Here is a 24,930-nt window from a genome sequence, read left to right as displayed (position 1 = left end):
GACTGAGTATGTCTTTTTCCATATAGATACTCGTTATTCTAGCACCATTTACTGAAAAGACTATTGTTTCTCCATCGACCTAACTTGGCACCTTAGTGGAAAATCAATTGATTATATAATTATGGGTCTGTTTCTGGACTCAATTTTGTTCCATTGATCTGTATGTCTTTACTTATGCTAAAACCATACTGATTTGATTGCTTTAGCTTTATACACAGTAAGTTTAAAATCAGGTCGCATGACGCATATGCACAGCCAAACACACCCAGGTCAGCTCCCCACCTTTTGTTTTTTGAGACGGAGTCTCGCTCTGTCGCCCAGGCTGGAGTGCAGTGGCACAGTCTAGGCTCACTGCAAGGTCCGCCCCTCAGGCTCATGCCATTCTCCTGCCTCAGCCTCCCAAGTAGCTGGGACTACAGGTGCCTGCCACCACACCTGGCTATTTTTTTTTTTTTTTGTATTTTTAGTAGAGACAGGGTTTCACTGTGTTAGCCAGGATGGTCTTGATCTCCTGACCTCATGAGCCACCCACCTCGCCCTCCCAAAGTGCTGGGATTACAGGTGTGAGCCATAGCGCCCGGCCAGCTCCCCTTTTTTTTTTGAGACACAGTGTTACCACCCAGACTGGAGTGCAGTGGCGTGATCTGGGTTCACTGCAACTTCCGCCTCCCATGTTCAAGCGATTGTCCTGCCTCAGCTTCCCAGTAGCTGGGACTACAGGGGCACGCCACCACATCCGGCTAATTTTTGTATTTTTAGTAGAGACAGGGTTTTGCCATGTTGGCCAGGCTGGTCTCGAACTCCTGGGCTCTAGTGATCTGCCCATCTTGGCCTTCTAAAGTGCTGGGATTACAAGTGTGAGCTACTGCACCCAGCCCCAACCTTTTTTTTTTTTTTTTTTTAAGAAAGGTTTTGCACTGTTGCTTAGGATGGAATCATGATTCACTACAGCCTCAATCTCCTAGGCTCAAGCCATCCTCCTGCCTTAGCCTCCCAAGTAGCTGAGACTACAGGTGTGTGCCACCAAGCTCAGCTAATTTTTTTTATGTTTAGCAGAGACAAAGCTTCCCTGTGTTGCCCAGGCTGGTCTCAAACTCGAGCTCAAATGATTCACCCGTCTTGGACTCCCGAAGTGCTGGGATTACAGGTGTGAGCCACTATGCCTGAACAGTGTATATTCCTTTCTTTTTTTTTTTTTTTTTAACACAGCTCACTCCATTGCCCAGGCTAAAGTGCACTGGTGCAATCTTGGCTTATTGCAACCTTCACCTCCTGGGTTCAAGTGATTCTCGTGCCTCAGCCTCCTGAGTAGCTGGGATTACAGGCATAGGCCACCACATCCGGCTAATTTTTTTTTTTTTTTTGAGGTGGAGTCTTGCTCTGTTGCCCAGGCTGGAGTGCAGTGGTGGAATCTTGGCTCACTGCAACCTCGACCTCCCAGGTTTGAGTTTCTCCTGCCTCAGCCTCCCAAGTAGCTGGGATTACAGGTGCATGCTACCACACCCAGCTAGTTTTTGCATTTTTGTAGAGATGGGATTTCACTATGTTGGCCAGGCTGGTCTCAAATTCCTCACCTTAAGTGAGGCCCACCCACCTCGACCTCCCAAAATGCTTGGCCTCCAGTGTGTATTTCTAACGGGCTATTCTGGGTGATTTTCAAATAAGTATATTTTAAAGCGGACTTATTTTCCCCTATGGTCATACAGAAAAAGCTCTCCATTATCCTGTGCCATGAATAATACTTGCATGCTCTATTGAGTTATTATGTAAATAGTTAAAACTGTATGCTGTATTTATGAGTTGCTTTCCCTTCTTTTGTGTTGTTAAGAGTGGTAAAGTTGAATGGGAGAAATCCAGACCCAATTATCCATGCCTCAGAATCTAAGAGATTTTTAGGATGGCACATCTTCAGTGTCATCTCATCTTCTACCGTGTTTAAGGATGATTCTGCATTCAACAGCTGCTTTAGAGCTTGCTTAGTAAAACAGAAAATCACACACAAAACGAGAAAATCACCAGCATTTATTTACTCAACAAATATCTATCAAGAGTCGACTATATACTAGGTCCTGTGCTAAATATCCTGGATATTGTTTATAGGTCAGAAACTGTGGGGAAGAATAAACAGAATGAGGAACTTTCTTCTCCTTGAAAATAATTATATTTTATAAATAATTGAGGCAGAGAGAACTCTAATACTTTCTTTTTTGGAAGAATCGTTCTCCAAGGAGACATGCTTGGGCCAATCATTTAGCTGAAATGATCACTAAACATACATATATACCTTAAAATTCATGAGCAAGGACCATAATAAAGCGAGGTGTTGTATATGGTATACGTTTCTGTTTTCCCACCATATACACAATTTGGGTTATTTTACTTGGTGCAATGGGCTAGGAACTCTTAGGGCTGGGAAACAATCTTGGTTTCCCAACAGTCTATATCATATAGGTGAAAACTGTAAAATACATCACAGTGCAGATGAAATCTAACACTACTAGCTCATTTTGTGCTGCTGTGGAAGCAGTGAATTAAAATTAAGTCCTGTACCGGGGATTGGGCCTTTTGTCAGGGCAACTGAGATCAACTGTACAGAAATTTTCAAATTTCCCTTCTCATCAGGCAAACGGATGGACAATGAAGCCGGTTCAGAGGCCCAGCCGAGACAATGATGCACAGGGAAACTCCCTCGAGCCCCAGCTGTCACCTAGTACTTCGAAGACACTGAGAGGTAATGCTGCAAAGTCGTGCTGTCATTTTTTTAATGTCTCGCATATATTCCAAGCAATATCCATTAGCAAACAAATATCCACGAATAGTATCATCTCATTTTCTACTAATAACCCTTTATTTAGTATCTTAAAAAAGATTTTGTAAGACACAAAACTTTCCATTAAAAAGTTGTTTATTTAAAAATACCTTCTCCCAATTCTGATTCCATATCAAATTAAATCAAGAAGTGATGTTACAGCAATAACTCATCAAAGTCATGAGTAGGGAGGATGGCAATGACCCCATTAGCTCATTAGTATAATCTAGTAAGTGAAATACAAATTCAACTCATTTACTTCTTCACAAAAGGCAAACATAATTGATATACTTCATATCAAAAAACTAGTTTATAAAGCTTGTCTTCATATTTCAGTTTAAGGTTCAACTGATATAAAATGCCTTAAAAGAACATCCAAGCAATGCTTTGGATTTTCTTTCTTTGCAAAATTCAAGGAAAACATGATTGGTTGAAGTTTCTTCACTGCTGGCGAATTAGTTAAGAGCTACCTGAGATTCCTCTGCACTTCCACTCTTCCACTCTGAGTTTCCAGTGATTAAAATATGCCAGAGACATAATTTAGAGAGTGCTAGAAATGCCACACAGATCTCATCACTTAAACAAGAGTTTCTGGCCAGGCACGGTGGCTCATGCCTGTAATCCCAGCACTTTGGGAGGCCAGGGCAGGCGGATCACTTGAGGTCAGGAATTCGAGACCAGCCTGGCCAACACAGTGAAATCCGTCTCTACTGAAAAAACAAAAAACAAAAAACAAAAAACAAAAAACAAAAACCAGGTGTGGTGGTGGGTGCCTGTAATTCCAGCTACTCAAGAGGCTGAGGCATGAGAATCGCTTGAACCTGGAATGGCAGAGGTTGCAGTAAGCCAAGATCGCAGCACTGTAATACAGCCTGGGCAGCAGTGAGACTCCATCTCAAAAAAGAAAAAAACAACAAAACAAAACAAACAAACAAACAAACAAAAAACACACAAAAAAAACCAGCAACAGAGTTTCTCACAGGTTTTGAAGTGTTTTTTTTTTTTTTTTTTGGAGACAGGGTCTCCCTCTGTCGCCCAGGCTGGAGTGCAGTAGCGTGATCTCAGCTCACTGCAACCTCTGCCTCCCAGGTTCAACCGATTCTCCTCCCTCAGCCTCCCGAGTAGCTGGGATTACAGGCATGTGCCACCATGCTCATGCATGCGGTTTCACCATGTTGGCCAGGCTGGTCTCAAACTCCTGACCTCAAGTGATCCACCCACCTTGTCTCCCAAGGTGCTGGGATTACAGGCGTGAGCCACCATGCCTGGCCAGGTTTTGAAGTTTTTACAGAATGTACAGAATGTAATCATTAAAAAATGACTTTCAGAAACATATACATTCAAAGAAAACCTTTTAGTATTCTAAGCATTGAATACTTTGGGGGAAGAACTGGTTTCTTTTTTGGATTGTTTAAGAAGTCAGTCTTTTCTCAACAGTTTCTTGATAAGCAATAAATCTTCTCAAATTCATTTTCACATTGTCAAGAACACACAGCTGATCTGTGCTATAGTTACCTCTCCCTTCTTTACGTATCTGCAAACAAAAAACAAAAAATCATATGTGACTTGGTAGATATTATTAATTCATTTAAATAAAGTATTTAATTTAGGGTGTATTTAACCATTTGCTGAAGCAGACAGCTGTAAGAATTTGGAAAAAACGTTTTTACTTCCAAGGTAAATGGAACTCGGTAAGTAAAGAATAAACTGAGAATGTGCATTATTAAAAATGATAGTTACAAAGGTGACTGAATGGCAGGTGGTAGGAGTTATATAAACTATAGAAAGGAATTATGTAAACCATGAATTGGGAAAATAACCCCTAACCTCTGAAAGGTCTGCTGTTCAGATTGATTTTCCTAGTTAGTATGCATTGCTATGGTAATAATACTTAATTGTTTTTCTTCTCTCAAAGGTATAAAGCCTTAATGAAATTCCTTTGTTAGGCTGGGTGCATACTCATGCCTGTAATCCCAGCAGTTTGGGAGGCCGAGGCAGGAGGTTTGCTTGAGTCCAGGAGTTTGAGACTAGCCTGGGCAACACAGTGAGACCCCACCTTAAAAAAAAAAAATTCCTTTGTTAGCCAGAGGTTAGTCTGTAGTGTTGTGGTTTTTTTGTTTTTGGAACAGGGTCTCTCTCTGTTGCCCAGGCCAGAGAGCCGTGCTGCAGTCATGGGTCACTGCAGCCTCGACCTCCCGGACACAAGTGATCCTCCTGCCTCTGCCACCACAGTAGCTACGACTACAAGCAGCACACTACCATGCTGGAGTAATTTTTTTAAATTTTTAGTAGAGGTGGGGTCTCACTATGTTGCCCAGGCTGGTCTTGAACTCGTGGGCTCAAGCGATCCTACCACCTTGGCCTTCCATAGTGCTGGGATTACTGGTGTGAGCCACCATGCCCAGTGCTGGTTTTGTTTGCTTGTTTTTTGTTTTTAATAGAGATGGGTCTTGCTTCATCGCCTAGGCTGGAGTGCAGTGCTGCAATCCACTGAGCGCACTGTAGCCTCCAACTCCTGCACTCACACGATCCTCCTGCTCAGCTTCCTGAGTAGCTGGGATGACAGGCATGAGCCACCACTTAATGGCTAACTTAAAAAATTTTTTTGTAGAGACAAGTTCTTGCTATGTTTCCCAGGCTGGTCTTGAAATCCTGGACTCGAGTGATCCTCCCACCTGGGGCTCCGAAAGTGCTGGGATTACAGGTGTGAGCCATTGCGCCTGGCCTGTGGTTTTTTTATATCAATTGTATGGAATCTGAGTTTGATCTCACCTCTAGTCTAGAGCAGTGGCTCTCAGGTTTTAGTGTGCAACGGTATCATCTGGAAGGCTTGTTGAAAAACAGACTGGTGGGCCCACCCACAGAGTCTATGACTCAGTAGGTCAGGAGTTGGGGCCGAGGACCTGCATTTTGAATAAGTTATCAGGCAAGGGCTGATGCTGCTGATACAAGGAGGGCACTTTTGAGAAACACTGCTCAAGAGAAGTTCTTGATTGTACATAAATGCATTTTGTAGCTAAATATACACTGAATAGCCTTTAACACAAATTGTGGCTTCATTTAGCAAAAAAAAGTGTTTCACATAAATAACTACAGGCTAGCCTCTGGCTAGGAAGAAATCTCATTAGAGCTTTATACCTTTGATAAAAGAAAAACAAATGTTATTACCACAGCAATACATACTGAGTAGGAAAATCAATCAGAACAAAGACCTTTCAGAAGTCAGGGGTTATTTTCCCAGTTCACTGTTTAACCTTTTTTAAGCACCTGCTTCTGCAGAGTTTGATGACTCTAAAAACTATTAATATATCTGCTTTCCTTGAAGCTGCAGGGAAATAGGGGATTTTTTTTTCTTATCTTGCAAGCTCTTTATCCAGAAATTTAAAGGACTGTAACCTTTAAGAACAATATGGCTGGGCACAGTGGTTCACACCTGTAATCCCAGCACTTTGGGAGGCCAAGGCGGGCGGACCACCTGAGGTTGGGAGTTTGAGACCAGCCTGGATGACAAGGCGAATCCCCGTTTCTACTAAAAATACAAAAATTATTTGGATGATGTGGTGGACACCTGTAATCCCAGCTACTTGGGAGGCTGAGGCACAAGAATCACTTGAACTGGGGAAGGGGAGGTCGCAGTGAGCCAAGATCGCACCACTGCACTCCAGCATGGGCGACAGAGTGAGATTCTGTCTCAAAAAAACAAAAAAAAGTAAAATTAAATAAATGCAAAATGTGTATGAAAGTGCTTTGCAAAATACAGAGTATAATACTGACATATATGAAGCACTGTCAAAATTACTAAACTGTTAAAAAAAGAAGAACTTGTCAGATACCATTTTAGCTTCAGTTCCAATGATTCAATAGTCACACTGTTGAGCTATGACTCAGTCAACAAACATTTTACAAAGTACTGGGGATGCTGTGCTACATATGGGGATTCGTCATGCACATGCTTCTGAGTTGCACAGCGGTAGCTACACACACCCTTGTCCCCACAGAATGTTCAGACTTATGTATTTATAAGTTAAATGGCTACAAACCTTCATTTTAAAGACCGGCTGGAATTCTTTCAGAGCAGATAATAATTTAATTTGAATCGAGGCTCTTTCGGCTTCTTTACCATCTGCAAAAACATCAAAGAGGGCATCCAAAGCTTCTCCTGCTACCACAAGGGAAGGATCTTTGGTGGTAACTTCAAGCAGAAAGCACCCAATGTTCTGGAAACAACAAAACACATTTAGTATGACTAACACCAGTCTCCAAAACAAGTACCAACTTTGAATGTGGCAATAACTCATGCATACTATTTTATATACAAATGCCAGGGAAAAATTAAAACTTCAAGAGATTAGACTTAAATACTTATAAACATACCAAGTATAAGCAAGATAAATTAAACATATTATAGTTTATATTCATAAATAAAGTGAATTAAAATCCATAAATGATGTATGATTTTGGAAATCACTAGATTTTCCCCTCTACCTCTCTCAAAAAGGATTTCTCCATGATGTCAAGATGCATAGAAATATTATCTGCAACAATGACAACAAAAAATCTGCTTTTAAAAGCATAAGAAAAACACTTTAGGCCAGTCGCAAGTGGCTCACACCTGTAAGTTCAGAACTTTGTGAGGCTAAGGCGGGAGGGTCGCTCGAGCCCAGGAGTTCAAGACCAGCCTCAGCAATGAAGCAAGACCTCATCTCTAAAAAACGTAAAATAGGACTGATCTGAATCGAATCTAGTCTGTAGATCTAACTGTCAGTTTGCAGGAAATACAAGGATAAAAAAACAAATTTAACACCACAAGGTAGCAATCAGACAAATCCAGAAGGTTTTGGACACTATATTGGACAACTGATCCAGGAGGTGAGAATAACCACGTGGTGCCGGGGAGGAACTGTTCAAGATTAAGAGAGAAAGAGAAGACCCCACAGGAAACATAACATGTGGACTTCAGCAGTGTAAACAAGCTCTCTGTAAACAGATAATTTTGAGGCAACTGTAAAATTATGAATATGGACCAGGAATTAGACACACTAAGAAATAACTGTTGCCGGGTGCAGTGGCTCATGCCTGTAATCCCAGCACTCTGGGATGCTGAAGTAGGCAGATCGCTTGAGCCCAGGAGTTCAAGACCAGCTTGGCCAACATGGCGAAACCCCATCTCTATTAAAAATACAAAAATTAGCCAGGTGTGGTAGTGGGCACCTGTAATCCCAGCTACTCGGGAGGCTGAGGCAGAAGAATTGCTTGAACCCAGAGGCGGAGGTTGCAGTGAGCCGAGATCACACTACTGCACTACTGTACTCCAGCCTGGGTGGCTGATACTCCATCTCAGAAAAAAAAAGAAAAAAAAAAAAAGCTTTGCAAGTATCATTTTTCAAAAATAGATTCTTAAAAACATCAGTCATCATTGTAAAGTTCTTAGCAGGTTAAGAGGTACTTTATAATAATGAGTTTATTATCCATTAGTCTCACACTTCAGCAATTATTAGCACACCAAAGTGTAATTTTACTATGACTGTCCTTTTAATTACTAGTGACGCTGTACTCCTAACAGTGCAGTTTGTGAGCAACTGTGCTAAGTGGTAAGAGCAAATATGCTGAGGGAATTGCTAGTATATTGGCACTACCAGGGTTGCTGCTTAAAATTTATGGAGTGGTATTAGAATTAATGAACTGTGTGGTATTTTTCAGAAGGCATGTTGCCTGGTGTGCAAGGAAAATGGTGTGGATTGTTCATTTATCAGCAGGAGAATGTAACATGCATACATTGGATGCAACAGCAAAGGCAGAAGGCATCTTTAAAAATTCTGAATTTGCCCTTTCACTAAAGACAGATTTATTTTTTTAAAAAAGTACCTCTGGAATAACGTTAAATTGTAAAATGTGGCTCAACTTTTCAAATACTTACCTAATTAATACACCTAGTTAGATCAAGCCAAAGGGTATATTCTAATAATATGACTCAATAAAGCAACTTGATATGAGTTCTTCTCTTCAAGTCCACACAAGTTTTAAGAAATCCTACACCAACAGTTCTTCTTCTCCCATTTCTAATTATTTAACATGTTAGGTCAGAAGCAAATTGTTTTACCTTAAGAGTTTCAAGTGTACCATCTTCTTTGGCAAGGACGCTGCCAGTGATTCCTAAAATGCTAACGACATTCACTCTAACCCCGACATTACTACTATGAATGCCTGCTTTGCATAATGTCATCAGCTGATCAGGAGTCATGCACTGTTGAAAGAGAAGAGGACAGTATTTATAATGTTAAACTCAATTAATTCTATCAGCATGCGAAAACCAGACTGACAGGAATCTCCTTTATAGGCTACAGGATTTTAAGAGTGACATAAACTCCTGGCAGGTAAGTTACTATTAATATGTATTCCAGTTCTCCCAGACAGAGCTGGTAATTCTGAACTAAGGTGAACCACCTGCTCATGTCGGCACTGTTATCTAATATCAAAGGGGCTCCATTTAATTTGATGAAGACTTTCATTCCAGATGTACACACACTAAAGAGAGTCCAATTCCTTTTTAATATTAATGGTAAGAAAAAGGCTTTGAAAGTATAAATAGGATTGTGTAGTTTTAAAAAAATTGGCTGAGTCTATACAAGGTAAGAACTTATTTTGAGATGTTTGTATTATCATAATTAAAGACTGTAAAAACCATTACATTATATGGTGCTTCTACCATGTAGTGGATAATTTTCAGTTTAAGGCTGGGCGCGGTGGCTCACGCCTGCAATCTCAGCTACTCAGGAGGCTGAGGCACAAGAAACGCTTGAACCTGGGAGACAGAGGTTGCAGTGAGCTGAGATTGTGCCACTGAACTCTAGCCTGGGCAACAGAGTGAGACTATCTCCTATAAGCAGCAGCACAGTGTGGTGATGAAAGGCTTGGAATCTGGAGCCAGACACAAAGGCTTGGAATCTGGAGATTGAACCCTGGGTTCAAATCCTAGCTTCACTACTTACCACTCGTGTGCGCCCCTACACTAGACTAATTTATGTTTATTTTTTGTAGACATGAAGTCTCACAAAGTTGCCCAGGCTGTTCTCGAACTCTCGGGCTCAAGCAATCCTCCTGCCTCAGGCTCCCAAAGTGTTAGGATTATTAGCATGAGCCACTGCACCTGGTCCTGAACATGGGCTTTGAGTAATTTTCCTTAACCATCACACTGATCCCATAAGCTGCTGCTTACATACCAGGGGAAATCAATAAAAATACTTGATATTCCTATAGGCCCTAGAGTATAAGGTTTTCTGGTCCATCCAACAGCCACATGGCAGGCTATGCATCCCATTACCATTCCTACTTCTTAGAAACTGAGGGTCAAATTATGCTCTTCAAAAAAATTCTTAGCTTTGGAAAGCTGAGGCAAGAGGATCACTCGAGAGCAGGAGTTTAAGACCAGGCTGGGCAACATAGCAAGACCTCATCTCTATTAAAAAATTAAAAAATAAAAATAAAGTATAAAAAAATTTTAAAAGCATTAAGAAAAAAATTATATAAAGAAGCAAAAAAATAGTGTTATTGTTAGCAATAACAAGAGCATTGTTATTTTGATACTATTACGTACATTCCATAGGATAAAGCAAATAATAGTTTTAATGTTACTACAATTTTAATGTTACTACAGCAAACAATTTTAATATCACCGTATAGCAAATAATTTTAATGTCTTTTAATGTCACTACTACAAAGTACATTCTGTAGGAGAAAGCAAATAATAAAATTTTTGAAAAATATTTTTCTTTCTTTTCTCTAATTTTAATTTTTAAATTGTTTATTATTATTATTATTTTTGAAATGGAGTATCGCTCTGTCGCCCAGGCTGGATTACAGTGGCACGATCTTGGCTCACTGCAAGCTCCGCCTCCTGGGTTCACACCATTCTTCTGCCTCAGTCTCCTGAGTAGCCAGAACTACAGGCACCCGCCACCATGCCCGGCTGATTTTTTTGTATTTTTTAATAGAGACGGGGTTTCACTGTGTTAGCCAGGATGGTCTTGATCTCCTGACCTTGTGATCCGCCCACCTCGGCCTCCAAAAGTGCTGGGATTACAGGCGTGAGCCACCGTGCCCGACCTATTTTTTATTATTTTTAAAGCCAGACAAACTTAGCGTGGGGGGTTGTATACCAACTTCAGTGACACTAATGTTAATAAGTTCTGATAACCCACTACCATCAGACCAGCTGCAAATAAGAATTTTAATGTCACTAATGTATCTTTTTGGGTACAATGTACCTTTTTGGGTACAAATGTATCTTTTTGGGGGATACAAAAAGATACAAATATAAAATCGAAAATTAAGTAAAAACATTGTACCATTTTTTATTTAAACTGGAAATTATCAGGATAAACTTATTATTTTTGTCTCCTAAAAAAATGCCTATTTCCTAGCTATTTCCACTAAAAAGACCTAGAAACAATGGCAACATGATAGCAATAAGCACTCCACAATTCACTTTCCCCACTAAAGAAATCAGAGCTTCTTGGAGAAGTAACTAATTCCAGGATTTTTTTTTTTTTTTTTGAGACGGATTTTCACTCTTGTCACACTCTTGTCACCCAGGCTGGAGTGCAGCGCAATCTTGGCTCACTGCAACCTCCACCTCCTGGCTTCAAGCGATTCTCCTGCCTCAGCCTCCCAAGTAGCTGGGATTACAGGTGCGTGCCACCATGCCCAGCTAATTTTTGAATTTTCAGTAGAGACGGAGTTTCGCCATGTGGGTCAGGCTGGTCTCAAACTCCTGACCTCAAGTGATCCGCCCACCTCAGCCTCCTAAAGTGTTGGGATTACAGGCATGAGCCACTGTGCCTGGCCAGATTCCAGGTTTTAAGCAAGAAAATTACAAATTGAACCTGGGACATCCTATGCCTGGAAGCAAAAGTGATCAAAAACCCAAAATTCTTGTAAAAGAGGCACAGGAGCCAATTTGAAGGGACTCCTACTATCCAAAGATGGGATGAATTTGGCAGCAAAAAGCATGACTATAATGGAATGAAATACAAATATATAAAAAACCCTGAGTTCAAAATGATACTAAAAAGAAAAAAAAAATCACTGGTCACTTATAGAGATTTCTAGGATAGCTATTCTGAAAAAAAAAAAAAAGAATCATAGCTAATAAATGTAAAAAAAAAAAAAAAGACAAGACAAAATTAGGGTATCTCTATTCTGCAACCCACTAATGACATAATGGAGCCAGGCAACCACAATCACTGGTTATAAAACCATTATGTGAACCCACTAATTAATCTCAGCATCACTATTTTATATCATATGATTTGTGATATAAATATAGAAAATATATACGGCACTATAAATTATTCTTGCCAAAAAATCTGGACCTGTCTAGATTATTTATTATAAATACAAAAAAAATAAATAAATAATCTGGACCTGGATCTAATTAAGGCTCTAGACCTAGCTCCCGGCTCACAGGAAACATGGGGGACAGAGGAATGCTGAACGATGCCATCATGATGAGTTGGCCAAATCTGCCAGTGCAGAAAACGCTACGGAACAAAATGAGAGTTTCTTCAATGGGTAAGTGTATGGGGAAAGGAGGGGAGTGAGGGAAATGCTATAGATTAAGAGATTTAAGAATGTGAGAATACACTAAAACCACTGAATTGTACACTTTAGTTACTTATTTTTGAGACAGAGTCTCCCTCTGTCACCCAGGCTGGAGTGCAGTGGTGCAATCTCAGCTCACTGCAACCTCCACCTCCCGGTTCAAGCAATTCTCCCTGCCTCAGCCTTCCAAGTAGCTGGGATTACAGGCGCCTGCCACCATGCCCGGCTGATTTTTGTATTTTTTGTAGAGATAGGGTTTCGCCACGTTGGCCAGGCTGGTCTTGAACTCCTGACCTTACGTGGTCCACCGGCCTTGGCCTCCCAAAGTGCTGGGATTACAGGCGTGAGCCACTGCAGCTGGCCTGAATTGTATACTTTAAATGGATAAACTGCATGGTATGTGAATCAAATCTCAGTAAAACATTTTTTAAGAGATAATAAGAGACCAAAATATCAACCAAAAGCAACATGTGAACCTTGCTTAGATCCTGATTTGAACAAGCCAACTGTTAAAAGACTTTTTTTTCTTTTTCTGTTTTTTTTTTTTTTTTTTTTTTTTTTGAGACGGAGTCTTGCTCTATCGCCCAAGCTGGAGTGCAGTGGCATGATCTTGGCTCACTGCAACTTCTGCCTCCCAGGTTCAAGTGATTCTCCTGCCACAGCCTCCCAAGTAGCTGGGATTATAGGAGTGCGCCACCATGCCCAGCTAACTTTTGTATTTTTAGTAGAGATGGGGTTTCACCATGCTGGCCAGGCTGGTCTTGACTTCCTGACCTCAGGTGATCTGCCCGCCTCAGCCTCCCAAAGTGCTGGGATTACAGGTGTGAGCCACCGCGCCCGGCCATGTTAAAATACATTTTTAAGGCAATCTGGGAAAACTGAACTTAGACTGCAGCTGGGAAAACTGAACTCAGAGTGCAAACCAAAGGATAATAAGAAATATCCGTTAATTTGGAGCCTTGGGGTAATGGTACTGGGGTTAAGATTTTTAAAAATTTATTTTTCTGTCAGACATGCATACTGAACTACATAATAAAATATTGATGGGTCTAATATGATTTGCTTTAAAATACTCCAGGAAACAAAAATAAGGACCCAATGAGATGAATGAAACCATGTCACAAGAATGACAGGACGCTAATAACCTGCTGAGGCTTGGCGACGGTGCATGCAGGCTCATAGGGTTATCTCTGCTTTGGACATGGTAGTGCACACCTGTAATCCCAGCTACTTGGGAGGCTGAGGTGGGAGGATTGAATCCAGGAGACTAGCCTGGGCAACACAGTAAGACCCCGTCTCAAAAAACAAAGCAACATTATTATCTCTGCTTTTAGGAATGTTTGAAAATCTCCTCAGTAAAAAGTAGCAAAAGTGGTAAGGCACCTATGGGAGATGAAGTGCACATGGATTGCTGTGAAGGGTCAGGAGGGCATGCTTGCAAAGTCTGTAATGAAATGTTAAAAAAAAAAAAAAAAAAAAGCTGGGTATAGTGGTTCACGCCTGTCATCCCAGCACTTTAGGAGGCCAAGGTGGGTGGATCACTTGAAGTCAGGCATTTAAGACCAGCCTGGCCACACGGCAAAACCCCGTCTCTACTAAAAATACAAAAATTTTGTGGTGACGCATCCCTGTAATCCCATTTACTTGGGTGGCTGAGGTACGAGAATCACTTGAACCCAGGAGGCAGAGGTTGCAGTGAGCTGAGATCATGCCACTGCACTCCAGCGTGGGCAACAGAGGAAGACTCTGTCTCAAAAAAAAAAAGATTTAAAAAAAAGACCAATGATAGAGAAATTATTTACAACATATCTATCAATTAAGTTGTATTGATTAAAAAGCACTTGTTTTGCTAGTAAGCCTACATATTAAAAAATTTAAAAAATTAAATTAAAAGCACCTGTGTGTGTTGCTGATGGTAGGGAGCAGAAAGATATTACTTTTTATTTTAATCACTTTTGTTTTCTTTTTTACAAAGATCACGTATTATTCTTGTAACAGAAATATGTATTTTTTAAAATAGTGAAGTAATGAATTTTGCCTCCATAATACACAATCTTTACAAGTTTCATACAAAAAATTTTAAAACTCTTACCTGGGAAATGTTCTTGGAGGCCATTGTTTGCAAAAGGGCCCTCAAAGCACTACTTATGGCTTCTAGAAAGTCAACATGTTTAGCAAAATCTAAAACACAAAAATGAAATATAAAATTTGCATTTCTCCAAGATAGGCTATTTTGTAGAAGCAACAAACAAAACAAAGCATGCTAAAGGTTAATAAATGCTATTCTTAATAAAACAAACAAAAAAAACCCCTCGATATTTAAGCCAAAATATTTAGTTAACAGCCCCCTGTACACTCTATACCTAAGTCTGAAAGATGATCGTGGTTAAAATAATCACAGCAAGGAGGTGTTCTACAGACAGTCCTTGACTTCCAGACACTGGGTTTTCATTTGACTCACACTTCAGCACATAATAAACCTAAGCTAGCTTTTGCAGACTGAATTCTGTCATTCATAGATCTCCATCAGGGTGCTGGGTAGACCTACCTTTGGTGGAGTCAGAATGCTTCCTTGCCAACCCAAGCCCACTGCTTAGCCACACACTGTTGCTTGTGCAGAGCCAGGACATGACGGCACCATCACTTTAACTGACCCAGCATCCCCTTCCCCTTCCCACTCCTACTCCTTATTCGCACACTTTTCTTATTGTCCCTTCTTCCCACACAGGACAAACAGAACACCAGCAGTAAGCCATTATGCTGGCACAGGCACGTGCAAGGGACAGTGAGGGTCACCTAGGGGAGTTGGCTCCTTAACCCCTTTGATGGGAAGAGATTTGCTTGGTGTGGTAGACTGTATTTTCTAAAAATGGCCACAGCAATATTTCAAGTCCTGTGTGATCTTCAAGAACCTTGCCACTTCCCATAAAGATGTGAAATCTACTTCTCCTTTCCTTAAATTAGGGTGGGACTTTGTGACTTCTTCAACCAACAGAATACAAAGTGACGGGCTAGGTCACAAAAGGCAGTATGACTTCCAGCCCTGACGCATGTGTGCATGCTCTTTTTTCTCTCGACTTCCGCCCTGGGAACCCAGCCATACTGTTATGAGGAAGCCTGCGTCACATGAAGAGGTCACTGTGGGTGTTCTTCCTGACAACCCCTGCACCAACTGCCAGACACGTGAGTGAACAAGACTTCGGATGATTCCAGCCCACACTCTGCGAGTCTTCCAGCAGAAGCCCTAGACTAGTATTTCTCAGCCTCTGCACTACTGACATTTTGGACCAGATAATTCTTCATTTTGTGTGTGCGCAGGGGTCTCCTGGGCACTGTAGGATGTGAAGGAACATTCCTGGCCTCAACCCTCTAGATACCAGTTGCAATTTCCAAGTTGTAAAACCAAAAATACCTCCAGACGTTGCCAAATGTCCCCAGGTGGGAGGTGGGAGGGGATAAGTGGCCATGGTTGAGAACCACTGGCCTAGACATTGTGGAATAGGAAAAAGCCATCTCCACTGTGCCCTGTCTAAATTCTTGACCAAAGGAAACTTTGAGAAATAATAAATGATTGTTGTTGTCGTTAAGTCACAGAGTTTTGGAATAACCTGTTACGTAGCAATAGATACACTCACTTCCTGCCCCACAGTTCCTGGGACTTATACCATTCTGATCCCCCACTTTTAGGTTACCCAGGTAGAAGAGAGGCAGCTTCTGTTCAAATTCTAATCCCGGCTGATTCTATTTTTTGGCTCTTTCATTTTCAGATATATATTATGTACCAAAATAGGGGATTTCCCGTAATGATCACAGAATAATAGGAGAGCTTTACACACTCAGCCCTAGGATAAAGAGCTGCCTTTGACATAATTATGTGACTCCTCCTGTCTTCATTTTAGTCTTGGCTCAAACGTTACCTCCTCACAGAGGCCTTTCCACACTAACTGGCCTAGTGTAACGCCTCATATCATTCTGCTTTTACTTTTTTCTTCATAGCTAATATCACATAAAACATTTATTTATACTAGAATGCAAACTCCACGAACATAGTGACCTGGCCTATCTTGTTCACGCCTGCATCCCTACCATCTAGAACAGTGTATGACATAAAGCATTCAATAAATACAAGCTAAAAGAATGAATGACCTCGGGCTGGGTGCGGTGGCTCACGCCTGTAATCCCAGCACTTTGGGAGGCCAAGGTGGGCCGATCATGAGGTCAGGAGATCAAGACCATCCCTGGCTAACACGGTGAAACCCCGTCTCTACTAAAAATGCAAAAAAAAAAATTAGCCAGGCGTGGTGGCGGGCGACTGTAGTCCCAGCTACTAAGGAGGCTGAGGCAGGAGAATGGCATGAACCTGGGAGGCGGAGCTTGCAGTGAGCCGAGATCGCGCCACTGCACTCCAGCCTGGGCGACAGAGCCAGACTCATCTCAGGAAAAAAAAAAGAAAAAAGAAAAAAGAAAAAAAAAGAATGACCTGGAAGAGGTTCCTTAACCTCTCAGCTAAGGTTCCTAAATCTTAGCTTCCTCAGCAGGACAATGAAGTAACAAGGCCTGTCTCATAAAATGTGGTACCTAACAGGCACTCAAAAATCAGAGTGAAGTTGTTAATAGCCTGGACCTCCCGGGCTCAAGCAATCAGCTCCTGCCTCAGCCTCCCGAGTAGCTGGGACCACAGGCACGTGCCATCACGTCCAGCTAATTTTTCTTGTATTTGTAGAGACGGGGTATCATATGTACAGGCTGGTCTCAAACTCTTGAGCTCAAGGAATCCACCCGCCTCAGCCTCCCAAAGTGCTGGGATTACAGGTGTGCACCACTCCGTCCAGCCAATTTGTTGCTATTAAACTTCAAAAAGTCACCATATTGACTGTGAAGTGTATATATGATTAAAACTCTAGGTATAGCCCTATAAAATTATGAATTTATAGATTTATGAATTGCACACAGAGAGGTGATTCAATGTCTTTACTCTCAACAACTTTGAACGATATTTTTTTTTTTTTTTTTGAGACAGAGTCTCGCTCTGTTGCCCAGGCTGGAGTGCAGTGGTGCGATCTTGGCTCACTGCAAGCTCCACCTCCCAGGTTCATGCCATTCTCCTGCCTCAGCCTCCCGAGTAGCTGGGACTACAGGTGCCCGCCACCATGCTTGGCTAATTTTTTTTTGCATTTTTAGTAGAGACGGGGTTTCACCATGTTAGCCAGGGTCTCGATCTCCTGACCTCATGATCTGCCCGCCTCGGCCCTCCAGAATGCTGGGATTACAGGCGTGAGCCACCGCGCCCAGCCAACTTTGAACAATATTTAAGAATTTGTAGCATGTCTAAATGTAGGTACATCATCAACCCACAAGTAATTATACTCAGGTGAATTTTTCAGACTGATTTAAAATTTTTTTATTATTATTATTTTTTTTAGACGGAGTCTCACTCTGTCGCTCAGGCTGGAGTGCAGTGGCAAGATCTGGGCTCACTGCAACCTCCGCCTCCCGGGTTCAAGTGATTCTCCTGCCTCAGCCTCCCAAGTAGCTGGGATTACAGGCGTGCACCATCACGCCCGGCTAATTTTTGTATTTTTAGTAGATATGGGGTTTCACCATGTTTGCTAGGCTGGTCTTGAACTCCTGACCTCAGGTGATCTGCCCACCTTGGCCTCCCAAAGTGCTGGGATTACAGGTGTGAACCACCACTCCCAGCCTGAATTTTTTTTCTTATTTTTAATTAATTAATTTGTTTTTTGAGACAGAGTCTTGCTCTGTCACCCAGGCTGGAGTGCAGTGGTGCGATCTTGGCTCACTGCAATCTTCACCGCCCGGGTTCAAGGAGTTCTCCTGTCTCAGCCTCCCAAGTAGCTGGACTACAGGCACACACCACCATGCCCAGCTAATTTTCGTATTTTTAGTGGAGACGGGATTTCACCATATTGGTCAGGCTGGTCTCAAACTCCTGACCTCAGGTGATCCAACTGCCTTGGCCTATCAAAGTGCTGGGATTACAGGCGTGAGCCACCGCGCCCGGCCACCCAGCCTGAATTTTCAATATTCTGATATGGAATGGAAAATATATCCCAGAATGGGATACTACCATTTTAATTATAACTAAAAAAGAACGTTCTGATTCTCAAAATCTGGAAAAACAGAGAATCCTAAACGATTTCGGAACTCATGTAATAGAGCCGAATGACAGACTGACCCAATATGAAATACAACATTGCTAAAAAACGCATTGATGTTTTGAAAACCAATAGCTTTTAATGAAGGAGACAAAGAAATTAGTGCTTTTGAATGTAAGGACCAGATTGTACTAAAAATGTGCTCCTTTTATCTCTGATATCAGACACAAACATAAATGTAGGTATATACAGAGTATCACAAATGTTATAACTACTGTATTCAGAACTGTACTTAGCATTAAAATTAAAACAAGTTAGAGCAGTAGAACAATCATACCTTTAACTCTCAACCATAACACAAAACAGCAGAGATCTTTAGCCCCATTCTCCACACTAAATTCTCCTTTTTTTTTTTTTTTTTTTAATTGAGATAAGAGTCTCACTCTGTTGCCCAGGCTGGAGTACAGTAGCACAATCATAGCCCATTGCAGCCTTGACCTCCTGGGCTCAAGCAATCCTCCCACTTCAGCTTCCTTGGGACCACAGGCGCAAGCAAGCTACCACTCCTGGCTAATTAAAAAACCTTTTTGGTGGAGACAGGGTATCACTATGTTGCCCAGGCTGGTCTTAAACTCTTGGGCTCATGTGATCCTCCCAATTCAGCTCCCAAAGTGCTGGGACTTCAGGTGTGAGCCACCGTGGCCAGCCCCCACTAAACTATCTTGTAACAATTCCCACTATCCATATAGAACCCATAGGATTACATTATTAATAAATCCCAAATGCTTAGAAGGACTGTATTAGAATATCATCTCTAGGACGGGCGCGGTGGCTCATGCCTGTAATCCCAGCACTTTGGGAGGTCGAGGCGGGTGGATCACAAGGTCAGGAGTTCAAGACCAGCCTGACCAACATGGTGAAACCCATCTCTACAAAAATACAAAAATCAGCCGGGCGCATTGGCAGGCACCTGTAATCCCAGCTACTTGGGAGGCTGAGACAGGAGAATTGCTTGAACTTGGGGGGCAGAAATTGCAGTGAGCCAAGATCGTGCTACTGTACTCCAGCCTGGGCAACAGAGTAAGACTCCATCTCAAATAAAAGAAAAAAAAAGAATATAATCTCCAAATATAAGCGATTATCCTTTATCAAATTCATTCTGATAAGAAAATATTCTGTTACTCCAAAATAAATAACAATGACATTACTTTTCAAGTCATTTTGATTCTCCATTTCTCCGAATGCCAATATTAGGTGATACGAAGGCCACAGATGGGATACGAGTATGGGCCCCAAGCAAGCTGGACAGCCCAGAGGTATTGTAATGGCCCTCTTCCCCCAGCAGTAACCATCCAAACCCATTACATAGGCAAGGCCAATTCAGACTACCAATCCCTGGAAGTAACTGAGCACATGTCATTAGGTGAATACATTTTCAAAATTACTGTTGTGACAGTAACGTGTGGTAGGCGATTTCTACAAATAACATCAAGACCCTCAGGATACACAAAAGCATTCTTAACCTAGCAGCATGTCACATTCCTGAACCTTAAAAAAAAAAAGATGATGTCAAGAATAGACATGAAATGGGAATTTATTTAAAATCAAAGTGCTTAGTTATATTTTCCCACAATTCAGAAACTTTCCATTATTTCTCCAGGACTCAGCTTGGGGCGGTTTTCCTGTGATCTTTGCAGTTAATAAATGTGCTGGCCTCAGTGACCACAAATAACCAGCAGAACCAGGAGAAACATACCTGAGTGCTTTCACTATAGCACAGGCACATAGGGAGTTTGTGTCAAGTGAAATAACCTCTGTGTGCTGCCTGGGGATGGGACCGGGGGTACCTGGACAAGACTCTCAGTGAGAAATGGCCCAGAGCTGAGAGATGGCAGCTTGTGGAACCAGGGCTGCCAGGGTTACCTAGAGCTTAGGTAGGGCTTGGAAGCAGTGAAAGACTTGGGGTCCTGCTCACCTGGGACCCTGGCTGTGGACTCCCTGCCTGGCTCTGCCCCCTGCCTCTACCCAGGGGAATGGGTGGGGGTGGGCATGAGCAACAGCAGCCCTCTCACTCCCACCCTACAGGACATCTTGCTGGGCTGATGGGAGCCAGAATGCTTGCAAAAGTTGGGGAAAGTCCCCTCCCCATTTACCATCCAGATCTCTTCCAGGTTTAGGAGGAGGCTGGGAGACAAATACAAAGCTACAGCCATCATCTGGTCTGCTCACACTGATGAGCCGCCTCTGTACTCCAGTGCTTGTCCCGTCTTGCCCTGGAATGGAAATGGGACTAGCACTGCCCATATCCTGACTATATCCTGTCCTGGGCATGGCTGGGCACAGCTTTCATGGGATCATTCCAGCCAATGTATGCACAGCCAGGGAGTACTTGAAAGGTACACCTGTTAACTGATCAATGTTGAGAGGGTGGCAGAGACAGCTCAGTAACCACATATGGGTTTCTGAATATTTAATTACTTAATTTTTAAAGATTAATTTAGAACTTGAAAAACATGTACCATTAAACACACAGCACCTCTTAGGAACTTGACGGAATGTAAAACAGATGTCTAAAGAACTGGGGACCAACATTTGAATGGATGTTGACACAAAAACTCGTATTTAGTTAAAAGTGACTCTCTTTTGATTTTTTTTGAAACGGAGTTTCACTCTTGTTGCCCAGGCTGGAGTCCAATGGCGCGATCTTGGCTCACCACAACCTCTGCCTCCTGGGTTCAAGTGATTCTCCTGCCTCAGCCTCCCGAGTAGCTGGGATTACAGGTGCCCGCCACCACGCCTGGCTAATTTTTGTATTTTTAGTAGAGACAGGGTTTCACCATGTTGGCCAGGCTGGTCTCGAACTCCCAACCTCAGGTGATCCACCCGCCTCGGCCTCCCAAAGTGCTGGGATTACAGGCGTGAGCCACCGCACCTGGCCTGATCTTTTAAGAGTGCAATTCTTGGACTTAATGTTGTGTCTGAAAAGGAGGATAAAATATATGAAGAATACACTGAATATAACACAATGGAATTATCTTATTTGCCAGTGTAGAAAGCAAATATCTTCACGTTTACCCTTAAGTTGGTATAGAAGCAAATATCTTCACGTTTACCCTCAAAAAATCCTGAAAGACACCTGGAACCTCAGCAGCTGAGAGAGAGGGGCAGATTCCCACCTCCCAGGCTACCCTCGCTCCAGCAATGGATACTGGGTGGAGTAATGTGGAGAGTTTTCCTTCAGTATAGAAAACACCACTTGTTCTTCTCTCTCAGTCTCTACTGTTTTTGTTTGGTTTGAGCTCCTATAGTTTAATGTGGTCAAGTTAAATAAGATTTTACTATGAGGAACTATGAAAATCTGTTAGAAGAACATGCATTGGACTTTGTACAGCTAGTTGTTTTTTTTTTTTTCCCTTCAAGTGAAACCTACAGCTAGGTCATTTAAAAGAATATTTAACTCTTGTATCTCTATAGATCTTTGTGTGCATATGAAATTAATCCGTATCAGAGACCTGTAACTTAGAGAATTAGCTCCTACCATGCAAAGGTGTTTGAAGAAAGATACATGTTAGATGATGGCAAGGTGCAGAATTGTGTGGATGGTATTCTACCATTTGCCTTACACACACGCACGCATGCCCGCATACACACACTCTCTTATACATGGAGAATCTCTCTGGAAGGATACACAAGTAACTGGTGCAACAGTAACTTGACTCTGGGAGAGGAACTGGGTGTGGGAGAAAGGAGGGAGGCTTTCCAGTTTCTGTCCTCTAATAACTTTTGAATTCTGTACTACATACATATATTAATCAAACTTAAATGCTTATAACTGGGAAGAAAATAATAGAAAATTACTCAATTATTATTATTATTATTATTTTGAGATGGAGTTTTGCTCTTGTTGCCCAGGCTGGAGTGCAATGGCACAACCTCAGATCACTGCAATCCCCACCTCCTGGGTTCAAGCGATTCTCCTGCCTCAGCCTCCCGAGTAGCTGGGATTACAGGCATCCACCACCACGCCCTGTTAAAGTTTTGTATTTTAGTAGAGGGGTTTCATCATGTTGGCCAGGCTGGTCTCCAACTCCTGACCTGAGGTGATCCTCCCGCCTCGGCCTCCCAAAGTGCCGGGACTACAGGCATGAGCCACCGTGCTTGGCTGAGAATTATCCAAATACCTTAATGAGGCCTTTATGATATTTATGATACAGCCTTGACTGGCCTGATATAACTGGATGCAAACAATTTTAACAAAAAAGGAAATTATAAGCCCAGGAGCTGCTTGCATACCTCGTTTTGACTCTATACCCCCTGGCAACTATAAATACATGATTCCTGTGTCTGGGAAAGGTTTCTGCACATTGGATGACAAACAATATACATTTACAAAATCCAAATTCCTGCCCCTTCGAAATTCTGTTCCGTCTGCGTAGTCTTTCGCAATAAAGTCTAAATACCTGGTTGAGAAAAAAGCAGCTGTGACAGATGCTGTGCAAGCGTCTGAAGGGCTGCGGCTCCTCCCAGATGCTCCACATCCAGGAGGGACACAAGACTCTGGAGACAGAAGAGGGCTCTGCACTGAATAGTGTTCATTCTGGAAAGGAAGTGAAACAATGCCATCTGATTCTCCAGAAGTTGCCCATCAGAATTCAGTATTAACTTTTAGCCTAAGCTTCACGTTCTGACTGGAAATATCTGTAAATACAAGGGATCTATGGCAGTTAGCAAAGAATCACAAGGTGAACTGTTTTTTGCGTTTTCTAAAATTTATCATCATTTTTTAGACAGGGTCTTGCTTTGTTGCCCAGGCTGGAGTGCAGTGGTGTGATCACAGCTCGCTGTAGCCTCAACCTCCTGAGCACAAGTGATCCTCCTGCCTCAGCCTCCTAAGGAGCAGGATTACATGTGCATGCAACCACACCTGGCTAAGTTTTTTATTTTTTGTAGACAGGGGTCTTGCTATGTTGCCCAGGCTGCTCTGGAACTCTTGGCCTCAAACAATCCTCCTGCCTGTACCTTCCAAAGTGCTAGAATTATAAGGTGAACTGTTAATCTGCCAAATCAAACTGCTTGAATATTCACGGCCTCTGATACACAACTCATTCATGAGTCACGAGGAATATGTTTTAGAAAAATTTCTATGTAGGGTAGCATCCTTAAAATTATAATTTTCTTCAGACAGGGTCTCATTCTGTTTCCCAGGCTGGAGTACAGTGTCACCATCATAGCTCACTACAGCCTTAGACTGCTGAGCTCAAGCAATCCTCCCACGTCAGCCTCCTGAGTAGCTAGGACTACAGCTGAGTGCCACTATGCCAGGCTAGTTTTTGTATTTTTTTTTTCTTTGTAGAGACGGGGTCTTGCTATGCTGCCCAGGCTGGTTTCAAACTCCTGGCCTCAAGTGATCCTCCTACCTTGGCCTCCCAGAGTCCTGGGATTATAGGTGTGAGCCACCATGCCCAGCCTAAAATTATTTTTAATTGTGAAATGTGACATATATACGGTTAAGTACACAACATACATAGAGAGTTTAACAAACAGTCTATGAAGCCAAAACCCATGCACCTGGGAAAGAAATTAACACTGCTGGACCCTGAAAGCCCCTGTATCTCTTCCATATAATATCCCACCTCCCTGACACCTACAGGTAAGCACCATACAGACTTCTATGGTAAACATTTCCTTGCCTCTTTTTTTTTTAATAGGTTTATCACCAAGGTATGCATCCCTGAACAAAATAGTTCAATGTTGCCTGTTTCTCAACTTTGTAAAAACTGAATCACAGTGTGTGTATTCTTTTATGTCTTGCTTTTTTGGTTCAACAATGTAAGTTCCATCCGAGTTGTGAGTAGCTCTAATTCAGATCCCTTTTACTGCTGCATGTATTGTACTGCGTGATTTTGTCAAAATTTACTTACCATTCTAACTGTGATGGACAACATGTTTGTTTATGGGTTGGGGCAACTGTGACACACACTGCTATGAACACTCTCATATACATGTATTCTAGGGCATGTGGGCACATATTTTTCTGGTATATATACCCAGGAACAAAACTTCTGGGTCCTAGGGGGAGTCAGCACCTTCTATTTAATAGCCCATCATTTCATAAAATAAAATAATGACAAATGTTTTTGAAAGCAGAAGAGTTCTTACTTTCTAATCAAAGGTTTCCAAGTAGGGTTGCTAGAACATAGGTCAACTGCAATGCTGTTTGGAAAGGCAGTTTTCTCAAAAATCTAGATTTAAAAGAGGCAGTAAAGCAAAGGTTAAAGAGTAGTCATTTAACACATGATTCCCTTACATAATTCCAATATATTACTCCTAAGTGAAATGGTTAGGCTTCATATAGAATGACCTTTTCGCCTATTTCCAGTACTGTTAGGCTCAGCTTTGTCTCAG

The 24,930-nt window shown here is 42.0% G+C and overlaps 1 protein-coding gene across 5 annotated transcripts in view; it reads right to left on the bottom strand.

The window, feature by feature from the left end:
- Positions 1–2,887: 2,887 nt before the first annotated feature.
- Positions 2,888–24,930, bottom strand: part of HEATR3 (HEAT repeat containing 3) — a 40,497-nt gene continuing 18,454 nt past the window's right edge. For 3 of the 5 annotated variants that reach the window (XM_019012840.4, XM_055366005.2, XM_063700189.1), the window contains 6 exons: positions 24,685–24,767; positions 22,986–23,122; positions 14,502–14,590; positions 8,910–9,053; positions 6,850–7,026; positions 2,888–4,343 (listed from right to left, as the gene is read on the bottom strand). In XM_019012840.4, coding sequence (XP_018868385.3) covers positions 4,221–4,343; positions 6,850–7,026; positions 8,910–9,053; positions 14,502–14,590; positions 22,986–23,122; positions 24,685–24,767 — 753 coding nt within the window. In that variant the 3' untranslated portion in view covers positions 2,888–4,220. The remainder of the gene's footprint in view (positions 4,344–6,849; positions 7,027–8,909; positions 9,054–14,501; positions 14,591–22,985; positions 23,123–24,684; positions 24,768–24,930) is intronic. The other 2 variants (XR_008672688.2, XR_008672687.1) reach the window with 2 other exon arrangements.

The sequence above is a fragment of the Gorilla gorilla genome, chromosome 18 (assembly GCF_029281585.2).
Source record: "Gorilla gorilla gorilla isolate KB3781 chromosome 18, NHGRI_mGorGor1-v2.1_pri, whole genome shotgun sequence".
NCBI lineage: Eukaryota > Metazoa > Chordata > Mammalia > Primates > Hominidae > Gorilla > Gorilla gorilla.
Note: the sequence above shows the minus strand (reverse complement) of the source record. Positions and strands in the feature narration are given on the sequence as shown.